This window comes from Ctenopharyngodon idella, chromosome 14, assembly GCF_019924925.1.
Source record: "Ctenopharyngodon idella isolate HZGC_01 chromosome 14, HZGC01, whole genome shotgun sequence".
Taxonomy (NCBI): domain Eukaryota; kingdom Metazoa; phylum Chordata; class Actinopteri; order Cypriniformes; family Xenocyprididae; genus Ctenopharyngodon; species Ctenopharyngodon idella.
In genome coordinates, this window is record NC_067233.1 from 18,120,762 (window position 1) to 18,145,472 (window position 24,711).

The 24,711-nt window shown below is 36.2% G+C and overlaps 2 protein-coding genes across 2 annotated transcripts in view; both read right to left on the reverse strand.

Annotated features, from left to right (window-relative positions):
* The window catches only part of fam193b (family with sequence similarity 193 member B), an 18,800-nt gene extending 5,741 nt beyond the window's left edge, over positions 1–13,059 (reverse strand). Inside the window, exons 1-7 of the mRNA XM_051918404.1 lie at positions 12,680–13,059; positions 10,324–10,599; positions 8,108–8,291; positions 4,607–4,822; positions 2,495–2,903; positions 700–886; positions 359–592 (exon numbers count right to left, since the gene is read on the reverse strand). Of these exons, the coding sequence (XP_051774364.1) occupies positions 359–592; positions 700–886; positions 2,495–2,903; positions 4,607–4,822; positions 8,108–8,291; positions 10,324–10,599; positions 12,680–12,859 (1,686 nt within the window). The 5' untranslated portion in view covers positions 12,860–13,059. The remainder of the gene's footprint in view (positions 1–358; positions 593–699; positions 887–2,494; positions 2,904–4,606; positions 4,823–8,107; positions 8,292–10,323; positions 10,600–12,679) is intronic.
* Positions 13,060–13,945: 886 nt separating this feature from the next.
* abhd18 (abhydrolase domain containing 18) lies at positions 13,946–24,037 on the reverse strand. The gene is made up of 13 exons (XM_051918410.1): positions 23,903–24,037; positions 22,886–22,994; positions 21,724–21,808; positions 21,452–21,552; positions 21,254–21,329; positions 20,103–20,189; positions 19,983–20,008; positions 19,724–19,862; positions 19,497–19,586; positions 17,422–17,523; positions 16,863–17,241; positions 16,615–16,777; positions 13,946–15,512 (listed from the first exon to the last, which is right to left on the reverse strand). The coding sequence occupies exons 2-13, from the start codon at positions 22,975–22,977 to the stop codon at positions 15,458–15,460; spliced, it is 1,395 nt and encodes a 464-aa protein (XP_051774370.1). The 5' UTR covers positions 22,978–22,994; positions 23,903–24,037; the 3' UTR covers positions 13,946–15,457.
* Positions 24,038–24,711: the final 674 nt, after the last annotated feature.

The window sequence follows — 24,711 nt, forward strand, 5'->3', positions numbered from 1 at the left end:
GAAAACTTCCTGCAATTTTAGATTTTCAAAACACTTAATTTAGTATGATTTATAAGCCGTTTTCCTCATGGGGAACAAAAAATGTCCCTAAAAGGTCAAAATTTAGTGGTATCACTATCCTTGTGGGGACATTTGGGAATACCCCATAATATAGGGAAATACCAGGTACACACACACACACACTTTCTGTGATGGCAAATCTGAGTTTTCAGCAGGAAAAGGTGTAATTTTCTTACAATTAGTCATATCCATGTAGCATATTTTGGAAGGTTTGGAATAGCACAGCAAAATACTACGCTTACTATTTCTGCAGTTTAAAGTATCTATATTGCACACAGTGAACTGGAAAACACTGTACCTTTTTCTTCTGTTTGTGCCGTGCCCGTTTTGCTGCCTTGGCACTGTTTATGGGCTTGGGCTCTGTGCTGTTGATGAAGTCCAGGAGTTCATCCACATCTCGATGGTCTATGGCACTCGGTGCTGCTGGGTCTAGATCCTGCCTCTGAGGAAGTTCCTCTTTACGGCGGGTCAGTCTGGACCGAAGCTTCTCCCTGATCTCAGCATAGTTCCGACTGGTGGGGGCAGCCGGAGGCTGTAAAGGGGAAGATGAATATTTTTATTTAGGGTAGACAGAGCACAAACATAATGTGTTAGAGCAATGTCTAAACATTAAAAGATGGAGCATTAGGAAAACAGTACCGCGTTGTGGCCGAAGAACTCGCAGTAGCAACAGTCACAGTATTTCCCGTCCTTTTGATTGGTGGAAGAGGAAGCACAGGAACTGCGCTCCGAGCTGCTGTCCTCATCATCTCCTTCTTCAAGCTCACAGGGCGGAGCGTGACATAACGATCCATTGGGTAACTTGTGCCCTTTACACGCCTGGTCCCTGTTCAAACAGAACAACACAACTTAACACAAATAGACAAATTTTTTCTGAATTCGATTTCAAATTCAATTAAATCATGATCTCCAGTCAAATTGATTTGATATAGATTCATTTGGATATATATCAGGTACAGTACATGTCAATTTTTCCTCAAGGAAAACAAAAATGTCTTTCAACTAAAGCCTGTCAGTTGATACATTACTGTAACAATAAGGATTAAAATTAACAACTGATTTGTATACAAGTATTTAAATTGCACATAAGGCAGTTTTTTATAATAACAAATTTAATTACATATGTTTCTACTCCAATTTGTTTCTGAAACATAAACAAATAATCTGTGCTGTCATAAAATGAAATTTCATGATTGATTTATTCAAAGATAGATTATATATTGAAGAGCAGGTCAAGTAAAAATACAATGAATATGTAATGTAATATAGTGCATATATTTAACAAAAATGCTCCTCTCTAGAGCTAACTATCGAGCTATGGACACTGAATGGCTTTTCTGAGGTAAATGTGACGTTACGTGATGTTTGCAAGCTGTTTTATTAACGTCTTTCTGCAGTTGAAACACTGATTGCGTGATTACATGAGACATTTTGTTAAGTTGAACTGTATCAGTTAACTGAGGCAGCTATACATCGATCTGTCGCACCACATTAAAGAGCACCAAAAATGGTATTTATTATTTGAATTTCATAATAACATTAATGGACTCTAAATGCTGAGACTTTGTTTCATATCAAAAGTAACAAAGCACAAAGTTTATTGTGATTTATTGGATGTGAGGCACGCTACAAATAATGTTAAGTGAAGTTTTGTTCATACATCAACTGAAAACAGCATAAACTAAAAGATAGATTCCTGGGGTTTAAGAAGAGAATCGATTAATGGGAATGAGAATCAATAAATTGATATTTTCAACAAAGCCCTACTACTTAAAGGGTTAGTTTACGCAAAAATGAAAATTCTGTCATTAATTACTCACCCTCATGTTGTTCCAAACCGGTAAGACCTTCGTTCATCTTCGGAACACAAATTAAGATATTTTTGATCAACAATATCCTCTCTACTGTGTCATTCTTATACGTTGTTTACATTCAGCACTTCCAGGTTCTACGTCAGAACGCGGTACGCAGAATGACTCCTGCGTCAGCATCACAAAAATGCATCGTGCTGCTCACGTGAACAGCCTCTGCCAATACTGAGCCCGTGTTCTGATGTAGAACCTGGAAGTGCTGAACGTAAACAGCATATGAGAATGGCACAGAAGAGAGGATATTGTTGAATAAAGTTGTTATTTTTGAGCACTAAAAGTATTCTCATCGCTTCATAAAATTAAGGTTGAACCACTGCAGTCACGTTAACTGTTTTAACAATGTCTTTAGTACCTTTCAGGAACTTGAAAGTGGTGATTATATTGTTGCCTATGGACGAATCTTAAGTTGTGTTCCGAAGATGAACGAAGGTCTTACAGGTGTGAAACGACATGAGGGTGAGTAATTAATGACAGAATTTTCATTTTTGGTTGAACTAACCCTTTAACATACAGAAATGTTAATAAAAACAACCAATGACCAGTGCACGTCCACCAATGCTCACCTGCATGCCCCAGACGTCAGATGGCCAGCATTGGAGGAGGCTACAGGGCTGCCGTTACTGTGTCCATTGCAGGGGTGACTGCAGCCTATGAGCGAATTGCTGAGTTTGCCGTGTTGTGTGTTAACAGCAGGAATGTGGGAATTCTTGCAGGTGCTGGGCTTGTGTAGGGCCACCGGACTGTCCGCCCCACTTGAATGCTTGGCTGCGGGACCGTGAATGTTTGGTACCAACGGAGAGAAAGGAGCATGCGAAGGCAGCCCCGGACTAGCAGAGTTGACGTGAACATGCTGACTGGAGTTTTGTTTGGGAGGCAGCAGCGAGGAATGCTGGGATGAGAGACCCGTTGGACTGTTGGGCGGCACTGACAGGTCTGCAGCTTGATGGTGATCGTTTGGGTGGAACGCTTCACCTGGAGAGAAACAAGATATTTTAATTCTTTGGATATTTAGTTGTCTTTAGGGGACGTACAATTAGGACACAAGTGAAAAATCAACTTCCATGTTAATTTGAGTGACAGCAACAAGCAACAGGATATTTTATTGTGCTTGGTTTCTATTTTTTTTCTGCATCCAGTGGTACTGTCCAGTGAAACTTCATTGGTTCATAATCCCACCTTATATAACGGTTTATTAAACATCAAAATGTTCTGATTGGGTGTGATTGTGACACTTTGCAGCAACATTTCCTTTTCAGTGATGTCTGACATATTCTTGTCAAGTCAAGTATGGTCAGGAGATGGTGAATAATTGAAAGCTTTGAGGCTTGCACCTATTACATAATGTGGTGCAATATGAACAAGTGAAGAAGTATACAAGTATAAACATTAAATTCATTGTAAAAAAAAAAAAAAAAAAAAAAAAAAAAGCAAAATGTTAACTGCTATTGTTTACATTAAAGCTGAAGTGCATGCATACATATTCTCCCACACAATCTCCTTTAGTCTTTCTACAGCAACACTGTGCTAAAATTAGAACAAACACTTCGACCTGCAATCTATTATCTTCTATCCCTGAACACAACATCAACAGAACCACTGAGATAAAAAAAAAACTGATATTAACAGATTCTATATGGAAATACGGTGGTAAATGACATTCTAGTAACACTTTAATTTAGTTAGTTAATGCATTAGGTATAATGAACAATACTTTTACAGCCTTTATTAATCTTGGTTAATGTTAATTTCTACATACAATACCAAAATTTAAAAGTTTAGGGTTTTTTGAAAGAAATTAATACTTTTATTCAGCAAAGGCATACTGAATTGATCAAAAGTGACAGTAAAGCCATTTATAATGTTACAAAAGATTTCCAATCATCAAAGAACCCTAAACCCCCCATGAATGGTAGTATAACAATACATTTTTTAACATTACAAGTTGTATGAATTAACATTAAAGGGTTAGTTAATAATGTCATTTATTACTCATCCTCATGCCGTTCCACACCCGTAAGACCTTCGTTAATCTTCGGAACACAAATTAAGATAGCTTTGGAGCATTATGAATCAATGTGTCGAATCATGATTCGGATCGCGTGTCAAACCGCCAAACTGCTGAAATCACGTGACTTTGGCGCTGCGAACCGCTAATTCGACACGCTGATTCATAATGCTCCGAAGCTTCATAAAGCAGTGTTTTGAAATCTGCCATCACTATACAAGTCGTTTTTTTTTTTTGGCGCACCAAAAATATTCTCGTTGCTTTATAATATTAATATTGAACCACTGTACTCACATGAACCGATTTAAATATGTTTTTAGTACATTAGGGGATCTTGAGAGAGGAAATGTCATTGCTGTCTATGGAGGCCTCACTGAGCCATCGGATTTCAACAAAAATATCTTAATTTGTGTTCCGAAGATTAACGAAGGTCTTACGGGTGTGGAACGGCATGAGGGTGAGTAATAAGTGACAGAGTTTTCATTTTTGGGTGAACTAACCCTTTAATGTATTATGAATGCACATGAATTGACAATGAACAATATTAACAGAGATTTATAAATGCTGCTGAAAAAAAAAACTGTCGCTTGTTGTTAGTTCATGAACCCAGAGCAATAACCAATTAAAACTTATAGTATAATGTTACCTATATTTCATAGAGTGTTCTCACCTGGAGGAGTTGGTCGTCGACACATTGTCTTGAAGTGCTTGGGGTTGGTCTTACATAGATCGGTTGAGGCAGACAGTGTCCCAGGAGAAGCTGCATTGGAATTCTGGGATGAGGGATGACTGTAGGGACAGACTTTAGTCCCGAATGTTTTGGCAGCCTTCCCGGGAGCATCATGAGAAGATCTCTTCTCATGGCAAGCTGGTCCCAACGTTCCGCCTATCAGGACAAGAAATAACACAGTCAGTCTGTCTTATCTCTACAGCCAAATTCTAATTAATACTTAAAGGGGGGGTATCAAACACAGTTTCTTCCAATCTCATGTTAATCTTGAGTACATGTAGAGTAACAATGCATCCTTCATATCTCCAAAAAGTCTTTAGTTTTATCATATTTATAAAAGATAGATACGCTAAACCGAGTCTTTCCGAAAAAAGCCGAGCTCCTGGGGGCGTGCCTGCCGTCAGTGCCGTGGGTGGGGCTAAAGAGTCACAAGCGCGCGCAGCTTTTGTGTAGAGATCGTCTGCTAGCTGCGACATCATTATAAATAAAAAGGAAACAAAAACGTTTGTGTTGTTTACATTATATGCACTTGCGCCGATTGCCAACAAAACACAGACATCTGATGCAGCTTTACTCACCACCCGTGATCTGCAAATCCAGCGCCGAACTGGGACTTGTTTACAAAGTATTAGTCACCGAAATCCCGGGAACAAACAAACATACGTGCACAACTCCGTTGCTGCCCCAGAAAAACAAACTTCATCCACTGTTCCATTGACGCTGGGTTCTTTAGGAAGCTGAAAAAGGTAATCTTTCCCTCACAACCAAAAACACACTCCCTTGGTGACAGGAGCTGCATCTCATTTCGGAGGCTGTGTCCTTCGGAGATTGCATTTGAAGGCTGCATACGTCATCAAGGGGGTCATATTTAAGAAAAGTAACCGTAATAAAATTGACTGATATTCATTGTGAGGTGTAAAATACTGTAATTTCTTTTGTAACGTTGCAATCTAATTGTTATTTTTCTTAAATGAGACTGCCTCGATGATGTATGCAGCCTTCGAAGGGTGCAGCCCCTGAATTGGGACACAGCCATTGTTGAAAAATCTCTCGGTTTTCGTATCCCGAACGAAGCGCATTGATGGGCGTGCTCTTGCTCTTGCTCTGGGTGATGTGTGAGCATGCTTATCAGGGAGAAGTGCCTATACAAGGAATTCCATTCTCTTTTGACATCATACAGGCCATACTCGAAAAAAACTCTCCGAAACCCGGTCCGAAACCGGAAGTAGTGTATTTGGCACAGAAATACTCCGTCATACGTCCAACTCGTGTTTTGAAACTTTGGCCATGTTTAGCATGAGAATCCAACTCTTTAACAGTGTAAATAAGTCAGAATGCATAAAATAGTATTATACCCCCCCTTTAAGAAAACCACTCAGCAAACTACATGAAACGTTTGAGCAGGTCCTATATCAACCCCGAAGTGGTTTATTTTGTCACAATGCCTGTCTGACTGTACATTATCCTGCTTATAACACAGCTAAGTATCAAATAAATAAATTAATGTGCATGACATATTGATTTGAGCTTATCATCTGAGAATAAAGAAGAAATTATGGAGTGATATGAAACCTGAAACTTGCACAGTTATGTAGAAATTGGCTGCGACGGTCAATTCAATGGTCATTTTCTGTTTGGCTGATGTGTTGGAAGCTTTTATTTTGACAGTGCTGAGAACACTTCATTAAGATGTGGTCTCTGTTGAACAGTTTTGTCTAGTATGTTACTTGATAGAACAGTTAAACAAAGAAAGTAAACTGTAAAAAAATACAAAAAAGTATTTTGTTTTTATATTACTAGTAAAGAAAAGCAAACACTAGAATCCAGCTGTCAGATATTCTGAAGTGTGCATTTGTAGCCTGCATGAATGTGTTGCAAACTGAATGCTGACAGGAGAGTTCAGCTTCAGTGGATGCGCAAGATCAACTAACTAACTTTAAAGACACAATATGTAGTTTTCCGCCGCTAGAGGTTGCCTATTTAAACCAAAGGCGTAGCTTGATGACGCCAAGATTGAGCATGGAATCACGGGAGATGTCATCTTCACCTCACAGCCAGCCAGAGTAAAAGAATCCGACGGGACTAGGGCAGAAATCATGTTCATGGAAGAGTTTATTAACATTACTGTAGTATGCTGGGTCGAGTGCTGTGGGAGCTGAACGGGGCCGCTGGAGCGATTGCTAATGAGAGATGATCGCGACACGCTTTGAGAGCAGTGGAACTTTTATTATGCCGCAGTCGCTGCTTCCGCTTCTTCCGGTCAAGCGTATGTGGGGTAAAGCAGCACTGTTTATCATATTAAATACATCTGAGTGTGTTGAAATTGATGTTGTAATGTTACTCTGTGTGTTCGCTCGGCAGCTGCTATGAGACACTTGCTGCACACTGCAGTAAGCTAGATCGATTTTAGCATATCATATTAATATAATCAATAAGACTAAACGTGTTGAGCTTTATAACAATGATTATTTTTTCTTTTATAAATGTATCCAAACAGTTGTTCCCTTGTCTAATAAAACATAATATATTAAAGCATCTTTGGGGTTTCCCTGGTTTTTACAAAATAAAACTGTAAATCAAGGGTAACGCAAGTATGATGTCATTGATAGGCGATGCACGGACATGATCCGTGTCCTGGTTATAATTGTTTATTTCTCTGGATTTAAACATTCTTGGAAACATCTGGGATAATGTAAGTACACAAGTCAACAAAATACTTAACACTGTTCTAGTGGTTTTTGGATATTTTAATTCATAAATCTTACATATTGTGTCTTTAAACACTTGATTTTAAACCATGCTGCGCTATATACAGTTGCCCACTATCAGTGTTGCCAATTGCTTTCAGCTGAAAGTAGCTAAAACTGGTCGCTAAATGTCGCTAGATGATGTCACACTGGCGAGTCCACTGATCTCTGTTACTATAAATATAGATCAGTCGGCGGGTCACGGAAATCTAGATAAGGTTTGTCCAAGAAGTTGCTAGATTTGTCGCTAGGCTTTTGAAAAAAGTCTCAAAAGGGGCAGAGAAGTCGCCAAATCTAGCGATGAAATCGCTAAATTGGCAGCACTGCCCACTATGTCATATTTATGTCACTTTCACTGTGTGCTATATGTAAAATTAGTGTTACCTTGTCTTTATTTGAAAATATGATTCTGAACTTACCAGATAACTGAGTGCTCTGTTGGCTTATTATTCATATTTTTTCAAACAATTTCTTTACTTGTAAAAAATACTGCAATACGATTACAGAATCAAAAAGTTGCCATCTAAAGTAAGTCTGTTTAATTTAGAGATTTGTTTTTTTAATTCATTTTCAAATCGGCTTCATATCAGCCATCGGCCACCTGCTCTCTAAGATATTGGCATCGGCAATCCAAAAACCAATATTGGTTGACCACTAGTGCCATGTAATGAAGTAAAAAAGCAGAGAGACGTACCCTGTGAAAGTGAAGGTGTGCTGTGGTTGCAGTGAGACCCTCCATTAGAATGAGCTGAATTCCACAGGCCAGACAGTTTGCGCGCAGAGAGGAAGGAGCTGGGGTCCCAATCCACCGAGCTATGCTCCGGATAACCATTCCCGCAGCTCTGAGACTTACATGAGGACGAGTGGGACAGCGGAACCTGGATAACAACACATCCATCTTTTAGACAAGTGACAGAAAGTAAAATTGAGTCTGCAAAATCTGTTAGGGATCTATAAGGGTGCATGGAAAATGATGTCGCACTAGACATGTGAGTGCTATCAGACTTTTTAGCCTGTTTTATGTACACAGGATTGTCCTCAATGACATACTGAGCTTTTCTGTCTAAAGAAGAGGACAGTTTCAGTCACAGTTTCAGTGTTGTCTGACACGCTAGCTATGTTTCCATCTACCTATTTTTATGCACATTTTGGGATATCACATAAAAAAAGCTGGATGGAAGTGCCAAGATGTGCATAGATTCTAAAAATGTGCATAAAAACATATGCGCTCAATTGAGGCGGATACATTTTTATCCGATAAGAAGACATGCGCATAAACTACGATGGAAACACATTTACATATCCCTCAATGTGCAACAAAAAAACTCATGCGATTTGCCTCAACATTGGATGTGATTAGATAACTGGACTAACCAGCGGACCAATTTCATCGCACGGCATCTCAAATTTATCATTCTGAAATGCCTGAGCCAAAGTCTGTCATCAGAATGATTTGGTATAATAACCTCCCAGAAGTTTCTCGCATGATTGCGTTCCCAAACACCAGGCATCTAAACACAAGATAGCATGACAGCTTTTATTGTGTTTAATCTGCGCTCTCTGAGACGCAAGTCATTTATGATGTATGTAAAAAGAGCCACAGTGGCTTCCCCGATTGCAGCAACTTTCATTTTTATTACAGATATTTTGCGCCAATTTCCTAGGAAGTGACGATTTCATTCTCTTGAACACATAGGATGAAAATGCTGCTTTATTCGCAAATGTTTTATGTGATATTTACATTTTGCGCATTTAAATTAAATTCGCAACTTTAAATGAAAACATACCTGCTGTTCTTCATGCAAAGGATAAAAGCAAACTTAACATCAGCAAATCTTTATTAACACTGCACAGCTAGTGCAATCTTACAATAAAAATAAGCCAGACAAAATGGATCACTTGATACAGTACCGACTTACACCTCTAAAAATTTACATTTATCTTCCATGGAGGTCTCAGGAAAGTCTCAGGAATCTCGGTCTGAATGCAATGATATGATGTCCTACCTGCCTGTCAACATATGTATTTCCATACCTCTGTACACCCTGCTCACGCAGACATCACACGTCATCAGCGCGTTCCTTAAGTTGTAGACACACAATCACCAAGCACCACAAGCAAACAGCAGCCACCTTTTAGTTCCTCCTGAACCAAAACAATGAGCTTATGCTGCGTTCACGCAAAGTCGTAACCGTAATTACGAGATGGCAACCCATGACGTTCTACCTCTAGCTGTCTAGCACGTTCTCAGACTCGGATTTTGCGTTTCTATGCAACTCTATCAACGCCTTCTCTCGTGGTACTTTGCAGGCGCTGCTGTGCGCTTATGTGTTTCGAAGGAGGCATGGCTCTGGAGGCGCTCTGAAGGATCTCATGCTTTCAAAGCTAGCTTGCTTTTGCTAGCCTCTCTGAAAGTGCCTACCCTACCTTTAATATATGAATGTCACTGCATTAGATAAAAAATTAAAGTGCTTTATTTATTTGAATGAAGACAAAAAGTATTATGACACTCTCTGAATGTCATATGTTTGTTAAACCTGTGTGAACCAACTTCATATACCTACTAAAAATCACTTTGATATTGGTTGATTAAAAATCACAAATGACCAAGAATGGTTTAGAACAGAGAAGTTAGTTTTTAGAAAGGCTTTAGCATGATTTGTTTACCATTTATTTTGATATTTTGTATTTAATGCAATGACATCTATAGTGTCCAAATGTTTTTTTTTCACAGTCATATCAGGAAGTACAACTTATTTCTTCTTACAAAAATTTTTACATGCTTGTGGTTAAGATAAATATGTGGAGAACAGATTCACCACATTCTGTTTTGTGTGAGCTGTGCCTATAAACACTAATTTCCATACTAATTTCCTAATCACCATACGTAATATATTTGGTCTCAATTACCTGCGTAGTTTGCTCCTGAACCGTTCTCCTCTCCTCCTCTTCCACACTCTTCCTGCAGCTCTGGCAGATCCACAGCGGCACCTCACCCAACAGCGACTGGGAGAGCGAAGGCACGGCGTCTGCCAGCTTGCGGCCAGGAACCTCCCTCAGCAGGGCCTGGGACAGCGCGGGTACAGCCTCCGCCAGTTTGGACCCATGATTGGGGAGCCCATTCACCTGGCCTGCCCCCCAGTCTTTAAACTCCCGATGACAAAGCAAGCAGCACGTGTGCATGGACTGTGTGACCAGAGGAAACGAGTTAACAAAAAAAGACAGACAGGATGTAATGAGCTCTGCATTTGAAACCAAGAAATTATATTCACTAAAATATCTATTAATTTTCAAGACATTTTCATGCCTGAAAATCAAAAAATGCAGGGGAAAATCAGGGGAAATCAAAAATTCCAGGTATTCATGACTATGGGAACCATACATATTCCACAATTCTGTGCAAGTGGTTCAGTGGTCGGTAGAAAAATTTAAAAATGGCATCCAACGGAGTAAAATCAAGTTAAATGGGTTCATACATTTTCATACATCAAATATTACAACTCAATTTCTACAAGGAAAGAAGAACCGCAGACATTAAATATTTGCTTGGATATATCTAAAGCTCATTTTAATTTGTTATAGATCATTAGAGATAATGTTATAGTGTTCTGAAAGCCTGTCTGAAACCAGTTCATAAAAAAATATTCATGCTGTCTGTCAAGTCAATGACTGGTCAGCGGGAAAAGCTTTTTATAGCAGTGACTCAATAAATAAAGCATGATTCTTTGCAAATAAGTTGTGAAATCGTAAAACAGACCTGTCCACATAAATCATATGAGAAATATTAGGTTCTTGAACTTTCAAAAATAAAATTATTACAAAAACATAAAAGGGTTCAACAAGACTACTGTAACCCACCAAAACAAATACCAAACATTGAGACTCTACTGTGCACAATCCAAACATGGCAAAAGCTGTGTTAAATGCATAAGCTCAAACATTTTTAACGTTATTAATGTTTTTGTGCATTGCAAGTGTAACATTTAGAGTGCTGCAGATATTAACAGTCATGTTAGCAGGTTGGTAACCATGAAATGCAGCCAGAATTGAACCGTATGGCAATAATGTAACCCTTGACACATGGTAAATATGCCTCTTAAGTCATTTAATGCACAAACACATGGTAATTATGTCAGCGCATCAAGTGAGACTGTGGCTGGGTTAGTAGCGCCGCTTTAGCTTGATCTCTACAGAAATAATTTAGTAGCCACAGCAGTAGACGACAGCAACACACTGTTAGCTTTGTGCTTCACGGACTTTCGTTTAGCTTTCTTGAACCAGCTATATCTAAACAATCAGTATCGTTTAAAACATTCAGATATAAGGTACTGCACTGCTTGGGGCTATCAAAACGCTATGAAGGCAACACATTTATTTATTTATATCGTTGCATAGGTGGCGAGCGAGCTAGTGCTGCTCCGCCCGTGCAGTAGTGATGGGAAATCCGACTCACTTCCGAGAAACGGTTCTTTCGAAGAGTTCGTTTCAAAGAAGCGGTTCAAAAACTGATTCTGGGATTCTTATACGTCGGGACGTAATTCCGTCAATATATGGTCCCTCATACATATATGCAAACTGCACATATTACTATTTATTAGTGTTTTTGTTCTATTTCAAGTTTTGTGTTTTATTTTTTTACGTTATAAGATTTAAAAAAGTGTAATTCCAGTTTTCCTAGTCCTTTGTTTTAGACATGATTCAAAGTCATTTTATAATTTAAATATAATTTGCATTTACATTAAAGTATAATAAAATGTACATATTTCAGCAGTCTTTTTAAAAATGCTATTATTTAAATAAAACGCTATTTATTAAAATCTTTTTGAGACTGTCATTTAAATCAAATCGAAAGCATATTTCCATTATGTTTTTGTAACATTTCTTTTATTGGGCTTTTAAAATGAATTATTCTTCGCCCCATCACTCAAATCTTCAGCTCACTACGAATCGTACATTTCTAAAAAGAGCTGTTTTAGCAGTTGTTTATTGATTCCATCCGATTCGTGAACGAATTGTTTAGACTGATTTTGTGAATCGGTTCAACCAATTCATAAAAGATCCGACTCCAAAGAACAAGTCGTTCATGATTCGGACATCGCTAATCAGGCGCTACAAAACGCAAAATAAGCGCGAAAACACAAATAACTGCACGTGCAATAGAGCCCTAGATAAAGCGCCCGTTAAAATAGTTTAAAAATCAAGTCGCTAACAGCGCGAACCGGCTCAAGGAGGTGTACTGTTGGATGGACGTGTTAGCATTAGCTACCTGATTGGTCCTGCTCGCTCCTGCATCTCCTCCACCGCCAGCGCCGCCGCCTGCTGCCGCCGCCGCTGCTGCTGCTGCTGCTCCCGCATCGCCGGGCTTCTTCGACAGGCTCTGCTGCTGCTGTCCCGACACTAAATCCTTGGCCCCGACGCCCTGCTGCTTGCTTTTTTTCCTCGCCATCGCTTTAGTCCGTATTATGCCCGTCGGCTGGTCTCCAGGTCCGGTGTAAAAACACAGTTTCGGTTCTTGTGGACAGTCGCGAATGCTCTCTGTTCTTTCTCAAGGCAAGACAACAGTGAATATGGCGGAGGGCTGGCACACACACACACACTCGAGCAGGTTCAGGGGTCACACGTACTGATGGCAAACGGCTTCAGTAGGGTTGGGAAAAACCGAGGACTCCATTTTTAATGAGGGCAATATTTCCAGGTGACAGAGTACAGTAAGTCAAACTACTGTAGTGCAGGATTGAAGGAGAAATATCAACATAGTAATCACGTGCAGCTTTAATACGTAATACGTACATGCAAATTTGTTCTTTGATGGGAAGTAACGCCAGTAAAATGATACATTAAAATAAAATATCTATTTGTATGCCCTTATGTTGAGGTGTAAAATATTTTATGAAAATATTTGTTCACTTTAATTACTTAAATATTATTTATTATTATACATTATATAATTATTATACTTTATTTTACATTGCACCATTTTTAAACCCATCTGTCATACAAAACTTTATCTGTATTTAAAAAAAAAAAAAAAAATCACAAAAACTATACACAGTACATGCATATACTTTACCCTGTTATACATTTAAATCACTCAGATAACCATACTTTTACTTAATTTCATATTCCATATCTTATTTTGTTAGTTGTTAATTCTGGGTGATTGTATGATATAGATGAGCCATTATGTTTCTCATACACTTTATTTAAAGTATATATAAACATATATGGAGGCCTTTGTCAAACATATGTATATGTTTGACAAAGGCCTCCATATATGTTTATATAAAGGCCTCCATGTTGTTTCTCTTGTAGTTCTGCATAATGTAAATAAATAAAACCAGTGATGTATGCTGCAGAAAAAAACATCTGATGAGAATTCCTGTTACTTGACATAATATTGTCTTCCATATTTTGCAGCATATTTGTTCAGTATATCTGACTCTCATATATGGTCATTATAATATTTCACAGTCAGCATTTGTGACTGCTAATTTTATCAGTTTATAAGTTTAATTTTGAAGAAAAAATGACATTTGAATATTTAGGATTTCCTTTTTATTTTAGAGTGGAGAAACAAATGAAATTAAACAAATGATTCATGATGAATACAGTGAAAACATGACAGATCAGATCAAGTGACAGTAGTAATACATAAAACATTTCAATCTATTAAAACGCTAGGATTATTAGTTGTTACTGTAGTATTTGGCAGTGTTTATTTAAAGGGATAGTTCACACAAAAATAAAAATTCTGTCATTTATTACTCACTCTTGTGTCGTTCCACATCCGTAAGACCTTTGTTCATCTTTGGAACACAAATTAAGATATTTTTAATGAAACCCATCCCTCCATAGAGATCCAACGTAACTACCATTTTCAAGGTCCAGAAAGGTAGGAAAGACATCATTAAATGTGACTCTAGTGTTTTAACCTCAATTTTATGAAGCGACACAGGTGCTTTGTTTGCGCAAAAAAAACAATTTACCACTTTATTTACAATATAATATTGTCCAAAGTGTGTTCACGCAACAATGTCAGCTCTCACGTAAACACAAAACACATGAGAGCGTGTTGCAGATCAATATTTTTGTAGTGGTAAATTGTTTTTTTTGTGCAAACAAAGCTCTTGTGTCACTTCATAAAAATGAGGTTAAATCACTGGAGTTACATGGATTACTTTAATGACGTCTTTACTACCTTTCTGGACATTGAAAGTGGTAGTTGCGTTGGATCTCTATGGAGGGACAGAAATCTCTCAGATTTCATTAAAAATATCTTCATTTGTGTTCCAAAGATAAATGAAGATGTGGAACGACACGAGGGTGAGTAATTAATGACAGAATTTTCATGTTTGGGTGAACTAACACTTTAAAGAGATTGAAATACATGCAGCACGGATTTTTAAGAATGCAGTTCACAGAAAAAGTATATTTTGAATCGCGTTCAAGTCTCAAATGAGCACCAGTCATTGCTAAAGATGTTTAAGTACAACTCACCTTAATTTGTTAAACTTTTTTTTTCCATTTCTGAGATTAAAACAATGGTCTGCCCATGACAAGGCCATTTTCCTGATGCTTTATTTTATAAAAACCAGCAAACATTTGCTCTAAAAATTAGGATATTCTATGTTGGTGAAACAAAAATATAGACTGCAGTAGTTCATTTATTTTCCTTACAATTCAAAATACTATATTTTCAGGGATCTGCTTCATTAACAGTTTTAAAGACACCTTGATGTGTGAGTGAATTATAGTTTGGAGGCACGTCTTTGTCTCGTTTAGTGAATTATGTTTCAGTCATGATTATATATAGGCAGTGAGGTCAGGAAGACAAGGTTTCATATGGGATGAGCACATGTAAGTTGACTTCAGGTCACTGAGTTTTGAGGTGTACCACACAGAGTAACAGTTCTGTCATTACAACCGCTGCACACTGCCTCCCTTTGGTGGCACTAGGTTTCTAGTTCCAGTTACATAGTCTTCTCCATCTCCACATACTTTCAAAATGCAATTCTTGTCAGTGCTGAGTCCCAAAAATCCATGGCTATGAGCTGGAATACTTGTGAAGAAACCGGTCGTAGGCGTCATAAATTGCTTGCCTGGAAGTCAACAATCATGCATGAAATTCAAAAGTTAATATATGTATTTAAAATTATTGGACATACGGTTCATTTACTTGATTACAAGCAATATGCTACAGTTTAACCACATAATTAACATTCATCACTATTAAAGGAATACTTCATAATTCATAAAAAAAACAAAAAAAAAACACTATATACTCCAGTGCTCAAAGGTTTGTGGTTGGTAGATTTTTGAATGTCTCTTATGCTCACCATAGCTGCATTTATTTGATCAAAAATATAGTAAAACAGTAATTCTGTTTTACTATATACAAAACAGTAATTATATTTTAAAGTGTAATTTATTCGTGTGATGGCAAAGCTGTCTGCAGTGTCACATGATCCTTCAGAAATCATTCTAATATGCTGATTTGCTGCTCAAGAAACATTTCTTAATATTATCAGTGTCAAAAACAGTTGTGCTGCTTAATATTTTTGTGGAAACCATAATATACATGTATGTATATATTTTTTTCAGGATGCTTTGATGAACAGAAATTTCAAAAGAACAGCATTCATTTGAAAATGAAATCTTTTTAACATTATAGAAGTCTTTACTGCCACTTTTGATCATTTTAATGCATCCTTGCTGAAAAGAAGTATTAATTTCTTTTGTTTTTTTATCTTATTTGAATGGTAGTTTCAATGCAATTACAATGAACAAGGTCAGAAAAAAATATGCAAAAGCACCATAAAGAATCATGAATGTAGTGCATATAATTTGTGTATATTTAAGTTTTCTGAAGTCATTGCTTGTGAGAAACCTGTTATTCACTAATAATCTTGACTTCCAGACTAACTACATTCATAAGAGAAGCTGAGATTTGTGAACGAATCATTCCTTTGAACTGGACCATTTCAATGAATCTGTTTGGTTTATAAAATGATTTGTTCACTGACTAAATGATCCATGATTTATGATGCTTTTGCATCATTTTTTGGAACTTGAATGCTTCTGCTTCATTGTAACAGCATGGAAAAAAAAATCCATGTTATCCTTTTGTGTTCTGCAGAAGAAAGAAAGTCATACAGGTATTGGGTAAACTATCCATTTAAACTTAAATTTGACCGTGCTTACCGAAACAGTCCTTGTTTGAAAAGGTAGGCGCTGACGTGACCTCCATTGAGGTAGCGAACCTCACAGCCAGGCCAGATTTCCTGTAAGCTGCGAACTCCAGTGCGGGGAATATAAGCGTCTTCCTTTGCCTGGACTATAATGATCAGACTGGGATCCACAGGCACTGAAGACAAAGTATGCAAAAAAGAAAAAGGATCAAACACAGGAACACAAGCCAAACCACATCCAAAACAAAACAGATTTAGTACCCGAAAAATTGGCGATGTGTGTGCATTCGTCCATCACGCCCTTCATGAAACAGAGAGACTCCCGCTGCAGCGACTGCCGCTGGCCGGCCCCATAGGTGATGTTCTTAGCATGTAGCATGTCCAAATGAGGCCCGCTGCTGCTCACAGCGGACAGCATCTGATCCAGTCCGTCTCTCTCTCTTTGCCCCATCAGCAGGGCTGTGTCTGAGACGTGACCTCCAGTCCCGGGCTGAGAACACGAGGAGCGTAGCCCCATCTGCTGGTCCCTCTCTGGTGAGTGGAGGTCAAGAAGGTCATGGGCAAGATCCAGGTCAGAGAGACTGTCAAAGCTGCCTGGGGCATTTTTTACGAATTCCTGGCCCATCCGGAAAGAGTCTGTCTGAAAATCAAGGGTGTGTCACAGCGAGTAATTTGTCAAAAATGTTGCACCTTCAACATCAGTCATGTGATAAAATACGCAAGCAACAAATCATATCTTCCTCTGTGATCTTTTGTGGTGTCCTTCATATAGAAACAAGCTAAATCTCAGCAAAACTTTGCCACAGAATAACATGCCTACCCCACAATACTCCAGCATACTGATGATTTCTTCCTCATAGACTGTGTGTGCTGCATACTGCTTTTCCAGCTCTCTCCAGTTCACAGCTCGACTTAAAACACCCTGCAGAATAAAAGATCGAATTATTAAGTCTGATGTTAAGACACCCAACTGTTATTCATGAATGAATGAATAATTGTAAATAGGAATGAGTAACACTTGGTGACGTCTATATTACCATGTTCTGATGCTATCAATTCATTGACACTGGAATGAAGACGTAAAGGTATTCACAGCTACAAAGTTCAGTAGTGACTAATACTGTCCTGGGAAGTCCCTACATACCAGGATTATAATAATTAACTAAAACAATAAAACAAACAAAAAAATTAAAAAATAAATAAATACTTGCAATATAAATTGAAATAAAATATAAGAAAACTTAAACGTTTCTTATAATAGATAGTTGTAAAGGCAACATTACTCATTTTTATTTTTAGTTTAACGTGATGTATTAAAATTTTGTCATCATTTACTCACCCTCATGTTGTTCCAAACCTGTATGACTTTTATTTTCTTCTGTTGAACACAAAAAAAGATATTTTAAAGAATGTTGGTAACCAGACAGTTGATGGTAGCCATTGACTTCCATAGTATTTTTTTTTCCTACTATGGAAGTCAATGGGGTCCATCAACTGTCTGGTTACCAACATTCTTTCAAATATCTTCTTTTGTGTTCAACAGAAGAAAGAAATTCATACAGGTTTGGAACAACATGAGGGTGAGTAAGTGATGACAAAATTTTTTATTTTGGGGTGAACTATCCCTTTAAAACTGAAATAAAACGTTAATAAAATCAATATAGACAACAAAAATTCAAAAATATAACAAAATTACTAAAACTTTAAAATAAAAAAGTAAATACATAAATAAAAACCAATTCAAAATATGCATGAAACTTGAATCTTTGGGTACATTTACACAACAACGATGTACTAAGAACGGAAAAGTTTTCCCTTCATGTTTTTCTAGTAGACGCCACATAGTCAAAACATTTCCTGTTCACACGGATCTACGAAAATGACTAAAAACACTGTATTTTACTGCCAGGCCAGTAGTTGGCCATGTCACTTTGTAAAGAAACATTATGCACCTATAGACTGAACGTGTAATATGCATGCGCATGATGCCACCTTTTTCACAAATTCGCGTTTTTGTAGTTTACACAGAGACAATAACGGTATCGTTTTTAAAAACTGCATTTTCAAAAGTTTGTGTTTTCAGGCCCCCAAAATGCCGTTGTCGTGTAAATGAGTGGGAAAAAGGCATAAAAAGTTTTCCGTTTTTAGTTGAAAAGTGTTGTGTAAATGCTCCCTTGTATTAAAAAAAATAGTATTTTTAAAAACTAATAACAGTTTCTGAATGTTACTAAAATAACACTGCTACATACTTTCACTTTCTTTTTTCATTTTCTGACAAATACAAGCTAAAACGCATGAGGTTTTCAGTACTAATGCCGGTGATCTTTACATTCTTGTGCTGCCACAGAGCCTTACATTTTATAAATCTGCTGAATAAGCAATAAATTCTGGGAGAATTTATAGTTATTGATCATTAAAAATTGCATTCAAACTAAAAAGTATTCACATTTAAAACTTAATATTGACCAAAAACAACTGACTTGATAAAACCAAACCAAATTAAGTTTGAGTTTCTCACTGTAAATTATGATTTTGTGTTATCTTAGAAATACAACCAATTCAAAATGACTTGTAGACAACATTAATTCGCCACAATATGATGCTAAAGCTATCCATCTTTTTAAAGTTGCATATTATGGTGTGAAGTTGTGTAAGTTAGTTTTATTTTCTGATTCTTTTATAGTTGTTTTATATTGATATTGAGGTCAAATCATATGCTTTATATTACATTTTGAACCTTTTATAGTTGTTTTCGGATATTTTTATATTGATATTGTGTTATTATATTATTTGATTTTATGCTCGTGAAGCACTTTGTGTTGCATTTTATGTATGAAAAGTGCTATACAAATAAATGTTTATTATTATTGTAAAACATAGTTGTTTAAATCTTACTGTGGTAAAAACACTTGAAGCAGTCGTCCAGGATAAACAAGGTATGAGCGGAATTGGTTTGGGCCAGTTTGTTACAGCTAATGATGCCATCTAGGAAGAAAATGAGTCAACAAATCAACAATAATAGATTTTGGATATGTTATACAGGATATGGAACAGGTTCTTCTGAATGTGGTTGATTGGAAACAACATGAAGAAATAAAGTAAATGGGGAATGAAGAACCTACATGTCCGCCCATAGAAATGCCAGTCATGCCCAGAGGCCAGAAACCTTCTCGCTCCAGCCAGTGTAACAGCGCAGCAGACTCCAGGATCAGTGCTCCACCCATCACAAACAGGTCTGATACGTTCTTCAGACTGGAGCGACTGCATTAAACGCAAATCATATACATTGTAACTATAAATTGTTCATACTAATGCTCCATACAACAAAGACATGGACAACAATAGCTCCATCACAGCTGCTGCCAGTAAACAAACACTCACAGTTGGTCTTTAGGTTTTCTATATCCATGTATGGCTCATAGTTAAGGAGGTGTTAGATGAGATCTAGTAATTTTTGATACTAGAGGTCTAATATGTTTATAGTTTAGCATTTATAAGGATATAATAAGGATTCTCCAACAGAAGAGACGCCATCCCTGATTCTTTAACCATCGGTCTGGCCATTAGTGTTCGCCTTCTCCAGAAAAACTGGGGGGAAAAAAATAAAGATGCATCAAATTCAAATAAAAATCTAGCTGATACTGATAGGTCAATAATTAATTTCAACTTATGGCCATTAATTGATACATATTAACATCAAATACTAAATACTATTTAATAGTTTTAAAAAAAATTTAAACAAAAAATAAATTAAAATAAAAAGATAAATAAAACTAATCATTTTTAATGCTAGAGATGTATTAAGGCATCACAGCATTATTATGTACATTATGAAAATAATATATTCTTTGTGAGATTAGCTAAACTGTTAAATGACAGCAAATATAATCTAAATTTAAAGATATGCAATTAAAAATCCAATAATGATTAATAAAAAAATGGGTTACGCTTTATTTTTAGGTGTCCTTGTTACAGTGTAATTATACAATTATGTACTAATAGTAATAGTAATAGTAATTAATTAAATGCACTTACTGTATAATTATGGTTAGTTTAGTTTAGGGTTAGTTGCATGTAACTATGCAAAATTGACTTTTAGTATTACTATAGTAACTACTGTAACAGGAACACTAAAATAAAGTGTTAACTTTGAAAAAAAGTCTCTATGCATTTATATGATCAAAATACAGTAAAACTGTAATATTGTAAAATATTATTACAATTTAAAATGTATGTTTACTATTTGAATATATTTTAAAATGTTTATTCCTGTGATTCAAAGCTGAATTTCCAGTCTTCAGTGTCACATGATCCTTAAACGATTCTAATATGCTGATTTGTTGCTCAAGAAACATTTTTTATTGTTATCAATGTTGAAAACAGTTCTGCGGCTTAATATTTTTGTGACATTTATTTGAAACATAAATCTTTTGTAACATCATACATGACTTTACTGTCACGTCTAATCAATTTAATGCATCCTTGATGAATAAAAGTGTTAATTAAAAAAAAAAAAACTTACTGACCCAAAAGTTTTAGTGTTTAGTTCCATTTAAGATTTAAGCTTAGTTCCATCACTAAGAAAAACTTCACCAATGATGCTGAGACTGAATAGAAGCACAGGCAAATAACAACAGTTTTTGCACACTCACATGGTCTCCTGTTCCAGCCAGGTGAATACAGACTGGTCTGTGTCTCTTCCATTTCTTAGGTACAATGAACTGGAATCTGGTGGTAAAGTTGAAACAAAATGTCTTCATTTGAAAGAACTTTGAATACAAGCCACACAATAAGTCTCATTAATCCTTCACATTTGCATTTAGTGTTTGTCTGTGATTTGTTTTGGTTACCGGGCTTTGACGGACTCAGCTGGCAAGATGCCCGGGACAAAGTGCTCCAGTGGCGATATGAAATGACCGTTGTGAATTTTGCAATCTGTTTGATCTTCTACCTTTGGGCACAGCGGTAACACGGTTAATGGGTCATTATGCAATTTCAATTTTCATGCAATAGTATATATGTGCTAAAAAATAATATATATATGCCTCTAATATAGTTATTACTACAAACAACAACAACAACAACAACAATAATAATAAATTGTTTAAAAAGTGTCTCTTACTTTGTCAATAAATATTGGGTAGTCCCTCTGTACCAGATCTTTACATCTCTCCCTGTTGCCAATAATCTTCCGGAACTCGAATATTCTGTAATATCCATAAAGTAATTTAAATTAAATAAGTTAATATCATTAAAGGTGCACTCAGTGTTTTTTGTTCATGTCAAGCTGGTTATAAATGACACACCTGTCAGTGTGGATGCAGTATCATCCAAATGCAAAACTCTTCAGAAACTGATGCAATTATAAAAATGCGCTATTCACAGTAAACCATGAATAATTTCAAAATATATATGTTTTTTAATTAATTTTCAAATAATGATTCAAATAACTGAAATGAACTAAAACCGCCAGTAGGGAGCGGCAATTCACTGTCTTTGAATCATTCATTCAATCTATTCGATCAAAAGGCTGGTTCATTCAGGAACAGAGCGAGCAACTGTCTTTATGAATGGGTCATTGAATCACTAGATTCTCACTAGATTCGTTTGAAAATGCAAATATATTTAAAAACTTGAAAATTATATATCCATCATACATGTTTCACATTCTTTTTGTAAGAAAAAAGCATCTCTACAACTTCTGAAAGTGAACAGCAGAGTTTTACTGTAGCATTACATAAAAAGTAAGCGTCATTTTAACATCAGTGTAAGCCATGGGTTTCAGGTAGGCCTACATTAGGTTTAACAGCAGAAACTGAATAATCAAATGTAAAAATAAAACACTGCTTAGTCTTCTCTTCATTGTATGAATTAAATATACATGTATACAGTATATTGATTCTTATTAAAGCTACAAAAGTTATTCACATCAAACTATTCATTACCATGTGATTGTCTGATCATGTAATATTCCACTGCCCGTACGCAAGACTACATGCTCAAAATGTTATTCAAAGAAATTTTTAAAGGGTGCATATCTTATGCACTTTTGGTCCTACACACATAATCCATCTGTTATGAATGTTTCTTTTTGTTACAACAAACAAAAAATAACATAACATTCTATAAGCCATATATCAACAAATATGTTTATACCACTGCTATGTATTATTTTAGCATCAATATTTTATGAGTAATTATCAAAAGTTTCTGTATAAGCTTCAGCCCACTATCATAAGTGATTAAGTCATATGATGCAAATGTGTTTTTATAGTGTAGTTTACCTTTTAAGGTCCTCTGGCTTCCCCCATCCTTGGATGAAAAGTTTGGTGAGGAGAAGCCTTCTATACAGAACATCAAGCCGACTCACACCCATTGACAAAAAACATTCTTCTGCACAGAAAAAAATACACTTAATCAGCACTTCAATCACAAGTCATAATCCGTCAGTCAGTCAGTCAGCTTTATGGCTTTACACATTCCAATATATAAGAACTGAGCAGCTGAAAGGGGTAATGAGCACAGCACACACTGAACAGAACACCAGCTAGACCAGGGCTTTTCAATCTTTTAGACCCCCAAATATGATTATCCTCATGTCAGGGACCCCATCCTAAAATTTAAAAGGCATCTATCTTTTATAAACACCCAGTTTATACACTGACACATTAATATTATAAGTGTAGTTTTAGTTTCTATTAAGTTACACTATATATTTTTCTACTCACTATAGTAGAAATGTATTATTTATTTAATTTTAATTGAATGTTTATTTATTTTTAATCTATTTAAAAATTAAAACAATTCTATTTAGTTTTCACATTTTTATTCATTTATTTTAATCTAATTTATTAATTTACTTATTTTAATCAAATTTAAAAACCCAATACAAACGACCTACCTCTGGTTATCAAACTCAAGAGGGTGTTTTAACACGCAAGAAGCCTTTACTTAGTTTCTGAAACAGAACATAAGTTAGACATTGGACATGTCATAACCTCTCATTCATAATGAATGACTATTGAGTAACCACTGATGACTGGACAATGACACTTCAATAAATTTGTATGAAATCTAGAACCTTAAAATGATTATCGTGTTTCTCACATTGCCCCTAAAAGATAAACAGTGTTTGAACATCCCATACTAACTGTGTGTTGTAAATCTAATCAGCTGTCAGTGATGAAGCTGCAGTAGAGCTGTGTATAAAGTTAAGGTTTGACTAACTGCTTGTCTCTTCAAGCCCACAAATCCTTTAAAACAAAGTGCGAATGAATGAACGTAAAGAAATAAGTATATACCTCAAGCTAAAAGGACGTCGATTTGGGTTTCTTTGAAGAAACTGGATCAGTACACATGACAGAGGACGAATTCCGTGCGATGGTGCAGCGCCATCCCAGCGTTCAACTCACTGCCGGAAGTAACTCTTCTTCTACGCTCATCATCGGCAGTGATGTACTCAGTTGCACAAGTAGATGGCGGTGTTGTACAGGTAAATTTTACAGTCGAGCTCTACAAACATTAGCAAAGAACTTATATGGACTTATATTATATTGACTATTGACTTACATTGGCTCCTATACTCTTTGACACTAGTAACAGCTACTCAAAACTATACAGGATTCCTTTCAGAATGTCTAGTGTGATTTAAAAACAATATATCCTATTTTTATAGGATTCCAACTAAATTTACACAAATTCCAGTAGCATTATTATCATTTCTTATCCCTGTTGGACATCTAAAGGATTTTAAATCATTCTTCCCCCCCACAACTTTAAAACGCCTATTATTCCGGATGCAGTTCCCTACCCCATCTCATCTATATAAGCTAAGAAAACACTTATATATTTACAGATATAAAGCAATTTGTATTAGGAATAGTACATTTACTTCACCATTTTGTATATTAAAAGTTTGAACTGAAAATTTGATATTGAGCATCACTGTAATAATGATAAGCAGTTAACTTTGGTTTAACAAACACTGTTAAACATTTGTAACAATGACACTTCAATAGGATAACTTTTCTGTCCCCTAATAAGATGATTTTTAAGAAAAATGCTTTAAAAAGTAAATAACTTTTTTATTGTGTCTCCTTAATAACATATA

Excerpts from the sequence above, each read along its gene's own strand:
- abhd18 (XM_051918410.1), bottom strand. The coding sequence starts at position 22,977 with ATGGGTGTGAGTCGGCTTGATGTTCTGTATAGAAGGCTTCTCCTCACC. Across the intron at positions 21,809-22,885 it reads AAGCCAGAGGACCTTAAAAG|AATATTCGAGTTCCGGAAGA; the intron begins GTAAACTACACT and ends TGGATATTACAG. Across the intron at positions 17,242-17,421 it reads GTATGCTGGAGTATTGTGGG|ACAGACTCTTTCCGGATGGG; the intron begins GTAGGCATGTTA and ends CTTGATTTTCAG.